Source organism: Sinocyclocheilus grahami, unplaced genomic scaffold, assembly GCF_001515645.1.
Source record: "Sinocyclocheilus grahami isolate Dianchi unplaced genomic scaffold, SAMN03320097.WGS_v1.1 scaffold358.1, whole genome shotgun sequence".
NCBI classification, from domain to species: Eukaryota; Metazoa; Chordata; class Actinopteri; order Cypriniformes; family Cyprinidae; genus Sinocyclocheilus; species Sinocyclocheilus grahami.
The window spans coordinates 588,811-599,842 of record NW_015505537.1 but is presented as its reverse complement, the minus strand read 5'-3'; the positions used below and the strand labels follow the sequence as shown (position 1 = coordinate 599,842).

The 11,032-nt window shown below is 39.6% G+C and overlaps 1 protein-coding gene across 1 annotated transcript in view; it reads left to right on the top strand.

The window, feature by feature from the left end:
- Nucleotides 1-11,032, top strand: part of LOC107548916 (transmembrane protein 132C-like) — a 144,442-nt gene that overhangs the window by 111,932 nt on the left and 21,478 nt on the right. Inside the window, exon 5 of the mRNA XM_016229790.1 lies at nt 525-668. Within this exon, the coding sequence (XP_016085276.1) occupies nt 525-668 (144 nt within the window). The remainder of the gene's footprint in view (nt 1-524; nt 669-11,032) is intronic.

The following is an 11,032-nucleotide window of genomic DNA, read 5'->3' as shown; positions in this document are numbered from 1 at the left end:
TATATATATAAATATAATTTTTATACATAAATTACATATATAACTAATATTAATTATATATATAGCCTATCAACACCGCACCACCGGCGGTAATTTTTAGTCCATTACCACTGCCGTGGTAAAAATCTGTCACCGTCACAGACCTAAATGAATGAATGAATGACTTATTCATTAAGACATTTACTGCCACCTACTGGTAGTTTTAGTATCTTATTTAGAGATTAATTTTATTAAAAATGATTTCATATTTACTAATACGATAAAAAAAAATCTAAAACTAAAAATAAAACATCCATATTAATAAAAGCCTATTCAAAGTGTTAGTTGATACGCGATTAAACAGATCAATTAATCGCCACATTGTGTAATTAATTTGATTAAAAAAATTTAATCGATTGACAGCCCTAATTATAATATTTATATGTAAATAATTAGAATATTGTGATTATATTTATATGAATGTATATATATATATGTGTGTGTGTGTATATATAAATTAAATGGCAAATGTCTGTCTCACATAGGACACAGAGATCCTGAACACAGCGATTCTGACCGGACGGCGCGTTGCCATCCCGGTCAAGGTTGTTACCGTGGAGCAGGACGGAACGGTGAGAGAGGTTGATGACCCCGTGACCTGCATCTCCACAGATGAGGACGTCCTCAAGGTGAGAGCTCACCTGCTTTATCTCATGGTACCTTCTTCATCCTCTGCCCCCCACTCTCCATCAAAAGTTAAGACAGGAGGGGGGTCTTGCATTGTCGATAGATTTCATCTTGCAAAAAGTAAAAGCGACAGGTTCCAGGGTGACTCGGGGAAGCCCAGAGTGGAGGCAGATGAACAGACGAGAAAAACAGCAGGTGCCTGCGAAAGCCGTTTTTCCCCCCACAATGCTTTTGTTTTTAGTGGCTTTGAGTCGCAAAGACATCTGGGAAGTATTCACGCTCAGAAATGCACACATACACAAAAAAGACATTTCCAGAACTGAATAATGGTCGGGAAGACAAACGCGAGATGTGTCACATGAAATGCGCGCTGAGCTGATGCAAATTAAGACATGAAAGGTAGCAGAACCGACGAAACAATGATGGAACTATAAGGATGAAAAATTCTGATGTAAGAGGAAGAAACACCTTCAAATATAAACAAACCAACCACACCATAACCGCCTGCTTATTTATTCAAGTATTGTTCAACTTCTGCAGTATTTATGCACAAATATGTTTACATGCACACTGGTCGTTTTACTTGACATGTGATGTATTTGATCTTCCCGTTTTTGTGTTCACTGGACCAGAGATGATCTTCTAAGGTGACATTTAGGCTACATATGATTCAGCGTTCAAAACAGCTTTGATTTTTGTTTTTAAATACTGCTTTTTTGAGAGGAGTTTTCTGTTCAGACTGTCTGACAGCTCAAACTAATTACTTAGTGCATGTATATGCATATATTGTATATATATGTGTGTATATTTATATATTGTATATATATATATACACACACACACACGTATATACAAAACTGTAAGATTTGTTGCATTATATTAAATTAAACAAAAGTTTGTTACTTCAAATTTTATTTATAACAAGAGATTTCAATTTCAAACAAAGGTCTCAAATTAAAAAGGTTTTTTAAATTGTAATATATAATACTGTTTCTACTGTACTTTTGAATATCAAATAATATATTAAATAAATACAGCCTAGATGAGCATAAGAAACTTCTTTAAAAAAAGAAAAAAAAACTACCAAACCCAAACTTTTGAATGATACTTCCTTAGCGCTGTTGCTTTAATTTGCATGCTAACATGGTGCTTTAGCTGTTATAATGAAGGGAAGTAGTGTCATTGTTGTACTCTACATTTCCTACTCTGTTTCTTTTGTAAAAGATAAAAAACACTTTATTTTTGGGGCCGACGGTCAAATGTAACCCTCGGGGGTTGCGTGGAAGTAGCATCAGAGTCTGTGTTGTCATGCTCTCCTGAGCTCTGAGCTAATAACTGAACTTTCCCCGATGCTGAGGCAATTTCCATTTACAAGCAACAATATGTAGTTTAAATACAATCAATACCCGGTAACAATGAAAAACCCATTCCAGAGCTTTAATGCAAAGTTGAACAACAGAGCGCGTTATTAAGGGAATTACAGGATGCTCATTTTCTGTTGGTGTAGTGATGGGGAAAAAAGAGCATCAGGATAGAAGAGAATCTGCTTCATGACAGAAACATGTGGTGGGGAAATTGCGGCAGGTGTACCTGTCTACTTGCAGGTGTCATAAAGATGTGTGTCTGACCTCCGGCTGACATGCGTGACAGGTGTAAACAGGAAACATGACAGCATTGCATCTGAGGACGAGATCCAGAAGTGCACCGTCAGGATAAACTCAACTACGGGAAATGTTCACAAGGCTAACATATGCCAGCTTTATTTATACCAGTGGTTCTCAAACTTTTTGAGGCCAGGAACTCCTTGAAGAGTAGGACATTTTTCCAAGGACCCTCTCATAATTGTAACAGTGATCAAGCATACGCTTGCTAGAGTTTATACTCTGGATTCAGTTTTATTTTTATAATTTATTTTTCTGTTAAAATTTTTCTGGACTCTGTTTGATTAGTTAAATAAAATTTTTGTAATCAAAAGTATGTCTAATTAATTGAAATAAAACAACTTATACCATTTAACAACAATTTATTAGAAATGTAAAAAAAAAAAAAAATTAAGAGCCATTTCTCAACTTCCATTTCATTGTTCCCAAATTCAGACTTTAGCTATTTAAACTTATAAATGCTGAAGTCGCAAAATTGCGAGAAGATGTCATACTTAATAAAATAGACTGTAGTTCCTAATATAGTGTAATATCTCATTTGTATTCCCTACCACTAGATGGCAGACACGTAGTACTTCAATTTTAGACCAAAATTATGTCACGTTCCTATTCAAAGTGTTTGAGGAAATAGCAGAGCAAGTGAGCTATCGTGTCATTGATGCGGAAGCAGTTCAGTTCATAGCGTGCGAGTAAATTGTGAAATTTGTGAGAGAAAATCGCCAAATGGCTAATAAAAAGTTGTACCCTGAGGATGTGTTGCAAATGTTATTCACCGATTCTGACTCTGAAGGGGAATATTTGCCTTTTGGAAATGACGATCGGTCGTCTAATAATCGCGCTTCTCCCGGTACATCTTTGCAGCGCAGTGGTGCCGCCGTACAAGGCGCGAGTGTTCACGAAGCACAAACAAGTGATTATTTCGACCCTTTGCCCAACGGGGATGGGGGTGGCAGGGGTGGACGTGGTCGTAGTGTCCATAGGAGAGCTGTTGCTAGAATTAGAGGCAGCAGGGGTAGGAGAAGTAGGGCTGGAAGTAGCACTAGCTCTTTGGATCCAGTCAGAGCGACTCTGGATCCAGTGCCCCAAAGAGGTGGGAGTGGCCGAGGTACACGTGGCCGTGCTGTGTGTGGGAGAGCCGGGAGACATGGTAGAGGTAGCAGGGGTGATCTAGATCTAAATAGGGCTGGAAATAGCGATGACAATGGTGACTGGGTTTATTTGAGAAATGAAGAAGTGTATCAGGACTGGATCAAAAGCTTTGATGAGCCTGTTGGTTATCTAGTAATAATTTAGTACTTTCTCCTGTTTTATTGTTTGTTTCCTCTTTTTTGGTCATTTGAAATGAGGATAAAAAGACAAAAAAAAAATGCAAATAAGTTCAAACATCAATTCAATATCTACTATTTCCTGAATATTATGAAATTCAAGATGGCCGCCCCATGATGACGTCATAATATGCAAATTAGACGAGTATATTTACACCCCACATAAACTTTCGGTCATGCCCAATATTTTTCTAATTTACAGTAGATCTCTATCTTTAAGCCCTTTCAAGCCACAAGCTTTTGAAATCTTGATGTCAAAATCTAGCATTTTTCCAAAAATCCCTGGTGCCTGTTTAATCTTTTAAAATGAAATCTTAAAAGATTATTTTTATTTATTTTTTGGCAAAGAGTACTGCAAAACATAGGTTTACTGTTAAAATTAAAACACTGAAGAAAATTTTTGATTATAAAAAATAATGTTTTAAAAATTGTATTATTATTATTACTACTACTATTGTGAGTAAGTTCATCCTGCTGTACTGTTGTAAAATATTTCTGTCACAATTTCTTCAAGTTAATCCGAACTTTTATTTTGACGGGTTGTCATAAAAACCTTGGAATTTCTGTGTATATGATGTGACGATAGTTTTTCTCATATTAAATGGTGAAATGTTGATGAAGTGACTCTCAGAGCACTGAGAGCAGCTCTGGAGATGAAGTTCTCAGATGCTGAAAACACCACGAGAGTCACAGATGCTTGAATATGTGTGAAAACCTGTCCCATTCCTTCATACAGAGACACGCAGAACATGCAGAATTCATATTTAAATAGCAGTCTTTTTGTGATTTAGTTTTCATACAGTAGTCCATATCACAATTTGCAAACTTTTGTTTGTGTTCCTGTTTTCCTGCCTTAGTCTTCCTTTGACCTAGTTTTCCTGAGTTGCCCTGATTAGTTAATTTGGTTCCACCTGTGTTTATTAATTATCTCCTAGTACTTAAGTCCTGTGTTCTCCCCTGGTCCTTTGTCTGCTATTGTTTGTGTCTACGTGTTGTGCTACCCAAACTTGCTCCTGGATTCTTCCTGTTTCTAGTGTGGATGTATTATTAAAAGACTCTGATTTGGATTTCTCCTTCGTCGTGCGCTTTAATTAACACATTCCGTGACAGAATAGCAGACCCTCAAGTGAGTAAATTTAGCGGCGTTTTTCTTTCTTTTTTGTTTTGTTTCGTGAGCCAGTACACATACCCGCTACTGAGCCGATCGTTGCCCCGGAGCCTGAGCCTCAAGACCGTTCTGACCAGGTGCGTGAGCCGGCAACATCGCCCGTCCCCGAGGGAGTACTGGTGGAGAGCGAGGGCTTGGAGGGAAGCCCTGCCCACACTGAGGGTGAGCTGCAGCTGGCCTCTGGGAATTATTATAAGGAACTAATGGACATTTTTCAAATGGACTTAATAGACTGGTTTGGGAAGGTAATACCCAGTTCTCCTGTGTCTCCACTGGTTCCGCCCAGCCCTGAATCACCTGCGTCTCCGCTGGTTCTGCCCAGCTCCTGTTCTCCTGTGTTCCCTCCCAGCCTCCCTCTCCCGCCTCCTCTTCAAAAACCAGCCAGTTCCTCAGCCCAATCCCTGCTGGTGCCTGTCAGTCCCTCAGCTCACCCTCAGTCAGCGCCATCTGAGTGCTCTGATTCGCCTCAGGACCTCCAGTCTCCAGCTCTGCCTAGGCATGAGGATCCCCTGTCTCCGCCTCCAGCCTCCAAGTCCTGGACTCCACCTCGGTCTTTTGACCCATCAGCACCGCCTTGGCTCCTAGCTCCCTCGTCTCCACTGTGGCCCGTCATCCCACTGGCTCCACCGGGCTCCCTCGTCTCTCCGGCTCCGCCTTGGTCAGTCGTTGACCATCCGCTGCCTCGGGACGCCACTCCTCTGGCTTAGCCTCGTCACTCCGTCCCTCTGACTCTGTCAGGCTCCTCCTTTCCTCCAGCTCTGCCTCCATCCTCAGTCGCTCCGCCTCCGCCTCTGTCGCCTGAGCATTCAGTTCTGCCTTGGCCCTCCGGATTCTCTGTGTCGCCCTGGCTCTCCGTTTGCTCGGCTCCATCCTGGGTTCCTCTTCCACCAGCTCAGTCTCCGTCAGTCGTCCCCCTGGTGTTGTCGGCCCCTTCTTCACCATGGCTCCTCCCACCGTCAATTCCACCGGGGGCCACTATCCTGGCTGGCCTCTGGATCTCCACCTGGCTCCTCTTGCTCCGGGCTCCTCCCTCCATCTACTCCGCCCTGGCCTTATGGACTATACCTCTTTCCCATTGCCTGCCCCTCGCCCACCTCCTGAACCCCCCACCCTCCCTCCTCTGTTGGACTGTTTGTCGGAGCAGGGACGCGCCTTTCCAGGAGGGGACGAACTGTCACAGTTATGGACTTTTGTTTGTGTTCCTGTTCTCCTGCCTTAGTCTTCCTTTGACCCAGTTTTCCTGAGTTGCCCTGATTAGTTAATTTGTTTCCACCTGTGTTTATTAATTATCTCCTAGTACAGGGATAGGCAACGTCAGTCCTGGAGTGCCAATGTCCTGCAGAGTTTAGTTCCAACCCTGAAAAAAACTTTGCCTGCCTGTATCCCTAGTAATTCTGAAGACCTTGATTAGCTTGTTCAGGTGTGTTTGATTAGAGTTGTAACTAAACTATGCAGGCCATCAGCACTCCAGGACCGACGTTGCCTATCCCTGTCCTAGTACTTAAGTCCTGTGTTCTCCCCTGGTCCTTTGTCTGCTATTGTTTGTGTCTACGTGTTGTGCTACCCAAACTTGCTCCTGGATTCTTCCTGTTTCTAGTGTGGATGTATTATTAAAAGACTGTGATTTGGATTTCTCCTTCGTTGTGCGCTTTAACCCTCTGAGGTCGATTAACGCGGATACGCGTTTTGTGGCATCTTCTCCTGATCACACCGAAAATAACTTAAATTACACTTTCAGTTTTGATCTTACAGATAAGAGCAATACATTATTGTGAGACAGCACAAATCTGCTATTCCGTCGCATTTTCTGCCGAAATCATAGGACCCTAAATCTATTTTGCAGATTGTGCATACAATATAAAAAAGAAAAGTGAATTATAGCAGGAAATACAGCTCATGTGTTCCTTTTCAATGGCAAACGAATTAATGAATTCAGGTTTGAAGTAAAGGATAATGTCGCCCTTTATAAAAGATGTCACCTTGCATGGCCACCCTGCAGGTTGAGGTGTGAATGCAATCTTATCTTTATCGTCGCACGCTGTGGTTAATCAGTTCCACGTTTGTGTGGGTTGAAGGGCTCTCGTAATGATGGCTCATCAAATAAATAAAGGAGTCGACTAAAGAGATCCCATAGGCTTTAGCGCTCAAATCCCACTGTTTAACCAGCGTCTGTGAGAGCGAGGCCACGGCCTTAATTGGTTCCTGTGAAGACTCCCTCAGTAATGTCTGCGGTAATTGAATTTGACAAAGAACAAGAAGGACAGAGGCATGGAGGAAGGGGTGAGAGTGTGTGTATGTATACACACTCAGACACATGAGGACACACAAAACAAAGAGGATTATAAATCAATCTTTCACATACTCACCCCTTTTTTCTCTGCCTTTTTTTTCTTTCTTCTATCTGTTGTAACGTGTTCATTTATTGTGGAAAATGATTGGATTTTACTCTATCTGTGCTAGTAGAGACATTGCAGGTGTCCTCTATGTAAGAGAGAGTGCGGTGCAGAGAGGTGTACGGTGCTAATCCGTTTAATAACTCATTCACTTTACAGTGACAGGCAGGCAGATATCCGGCGAGCCCGTAATCGTGTAAAACTCTGATCAGGTTAGGAGCATCAGGCCGCTCCTATTGTCAGTTTCAGCTGAGCTGCACAGAAGCAAAATATGTTTGTCAAGAGAGAGGGAAAGAGGGCTGCAGTGTGTGTGTGTGTTCGTTTTGAATTCTCATCAGAAATCGTTACTTAGGTATGATCAATCTTTCATTAAGATTACAGAGTCATTTTTCTAAATCGTGGACATGGATCCAGTGATGATGGTTCCTTTTTATTACTGGAAACCCTCCAGATCTTAATATGAGGGATCTTTATGAGGGCTAATCTTTTCTGCATTTTGATATTTTTTAAGTTTCTTTTTTCCCCCCACAAATCTGACTTAAGACAAGTTTATTTATGTAACACATTTCATACACAATGGTAATTCAAAGTGCTTTACATAAAAGGAAGTCAAATAATCATTAAAAAAATAATCACAACAATAAAACAAGGAATTTAAAAACTTTTAAAATTATTTAAAAAATTGATTTAAAATGAATTTAAAACAGTTAAAAATAGAAAATTATATTATATAAAATACTGTGCAATCAGTTCGGACGTCGCACAGTGCTCATTCAATAAATGCACAGCTAAACAGATGAGTTTTGAGTCTGGATTTAAATGTGACTAATGTTTTAGCACATCTGATCTCTTCTGGAAGCTGGTTCCAGCTGCGGGCGGCAAAATAGCTAAAAGCACATTCCCCTTGTTTTGTGTGAACCCTTGGTATTTCTAACTGACTCAATCCTAATGATCTGAGTGGTCTGTTAGTTTTATATTCATATTTGCAGTTATTCTTATTTGCTGTTTTGAGCAAATATATAAATAAATGCTTACTATGTGTAATGTAACTATGGAGACAAACAAGGCACACAGCAGACAGGGTCAGAACACATGCAGGAAACATGCAACACTATGCAACAAAATAAAATGTTTGAAAGTCAACTTTTGTCTTGGCTACAAAACAGCTATTGAATATTTCCACCATTTTTATTTCCACCATCCAAGGTAAAAGATACAGTTCGTTGAACAATTGTTGACCTGCATGGGCTTTTATCCACCTTATTTTTCATAACAGAAGTAAGCTATTTTCTGTGAATGTGCGAGGACTTCCGATTTATAAATAATTATTATGTTTTAACAAATTGAAAATAATACAGTTTGCCTTTGCACAGTTTTTGGAAGCAACTGACACTGGAAGCCCTGCACATTCAATTTAAAAATGGCCTGTTATTTTAGTATCACTGAGGTACTATTATAGTTTTTATTACTATTTTACATTAGATCTGTCTTTATCATTTTATATTTTAATTGTATTTAAAATTTTAGTAATTGTGTTATGTTTTTGTCATTTAAAATCTAATTTTAAGTCTAATGTAATAAAATATTATTTGAAAAATTAAACTCACACAACTATATGGTTACTGTACTCTTTTGACAGTTCTTTTGCAATTGTCCTCATGCTTTTTTTTCTTCTTTCAAATGTAAGTATCTTTTTTGTTATTGGTGTTGTTGAATACTAAGCCAAAGTGATTTTGACATGGTTAGAAAAGATTGGGATGTTATAGTGCATAATCAGAAAAATTTCAATAATGTGGACATAAACTGCTTATGACCCCCATAAACATCACAGCCGCTAATCAATCACCTAGACGCCCTTTTAAAACTATATAGATAAAGCTTCTTTCTGAGCTCGTGATGTACAGTGGATATGGCTAAGCTCCCATAATACTGCCGTCTCTGCCCAGTGGACCCGTAACTCACAACTAATGGACCCTGTGAGACCCTCCCAGGGGCTTTTTCCAGCTCTGGTAATAGCCTTTGACCTAACCTTCCTCCTTCTGTGAGCCCATGTGAGAGAGTAGGGAGGAATCTGTTAACCTTCCTCCCCAAACCCTCCTCTTCCCAACGGGAGCTATTAAACGCCTTTTTTAAAGCATTCTCAGGCTCACGTGATGGCCAATGGAATTTTAACACACGAGTATCAGTTGGAAACTTTGCCCCCACAATCCGTGATAAAACGGCTAAGCGTGCATGCGCGCCGCTTGTGTTCTTGTGTGTTTGTGTATTATCTCTCAAGCAGAATGCTGACAGATACTGTAAGTTATCTGACTTGCAGCACTCTGACAGACATATGGAAACTTTCTGTTATGTTAAAAGGTCTTTTCTTCTGAATTATTCCACAATACACTGTTTTCTTCACCATAAACACCTTAGAACAAAGCTTCCATCTGTGTGTGTGTGTGTGTGTGTGTACAGATAAACTACTCAAACAGACGCTGTGGAAAATGAGACTGACATAGCTGCTGGGGCTGTGCTGTGATGGCAGTATTTTCTAATCAGATACGTTACAAGAGATTAACTTCACATGATATGATAGCAAACTGTGTTAAGAAACCATATACACACGCTCACACAGATGGAAGCAACGCTTTAAGGTGTTTATGAGAAACAATGGCAGATTGTAGCTGAGATGCTAGGGTATCAGAGAAGACAAGTCCACAAGTTGACGTTCAGTGTTTTCTGATAACTATTAAATATGTTTTTATTTTTCGCCCTTTCATTGCAGCGAACCTGTCCGAGTTGGTTTTGAGGTCTTTTTGGCTTCACCATACTGCTCTATTTTGTAAGGACACTATTTGTGGGAATATGTGTATCTTTTGACTTGTCTCAAAGAAGGGCTTTGTTTTAGTTCATCTCCCAAAGAGGATATGTTGATGAAGGTTTAGACCACTAATAATAATATCAGACATATTGGGGACACCCATGACTTATATACCTATGCAAATATTATGTAAATATGCCGCATATCAATTTCAGAAGTTTGAAAAAGACCTGGCTTCCCATTCTAGGACAAACTGACTCGCAGAAATCAACCCGCCTGTCCCAAGTGTTTCAGAGAGTCACAGAAGACTTAAGGCAAGGCAAGTTTATTTATATAGCACATTTCATACACAATGGTAATTCAAAGTGCTTTACATAAAAGAAAGTAAAATAATCATACAAAATAATCACAAAAATAAAACAAGGAATTTAAAAACTTTGAAAATGATTAAAAAATTTATTTAAAATTAATTTAAGAATAGAAAAATAGAAAATGATTATACATAAAATACAGTGCAAACATTTCGGGTTGCATAAAATACAGTGCAATACATAAAATACAGTGCAATCAGTTTGGACGTCGCACAGTGCTCATTCAATAAATGCACAGCTAAACAGATGATTTTTGAGTCTAGATTTAAATGTGACTAATGTTTTAGCACATCTGATCTCTTCCGGTAGCTGATTCCAACTGTGGGTGGCAAAATAGCTAAAAGCAGATTCCCCTTGTTTTGTGTGAACCCTTGGTATTTCTAACTGACTCAATCCTAATGATCTGAGTGGTCTGTTAGGTTTTTAATCAGTGAACATATCTGCAATGCATTTGGGTCCTAGGCAATTGAGTAATTTATAAACTAGTAAAAGTACTTTAAAATCACTGGAATATATAATATAACTGGAAGCCAGTGTAAGGACCTGAGGACTGGTGTGATATGCTCAGATTTTCTGGTTCAAGTCAGAATTCTGGCAGCAGTGTTCTGGATGAGCTGCAGCTGTCTAATGGTCTTCTTGGGAAGG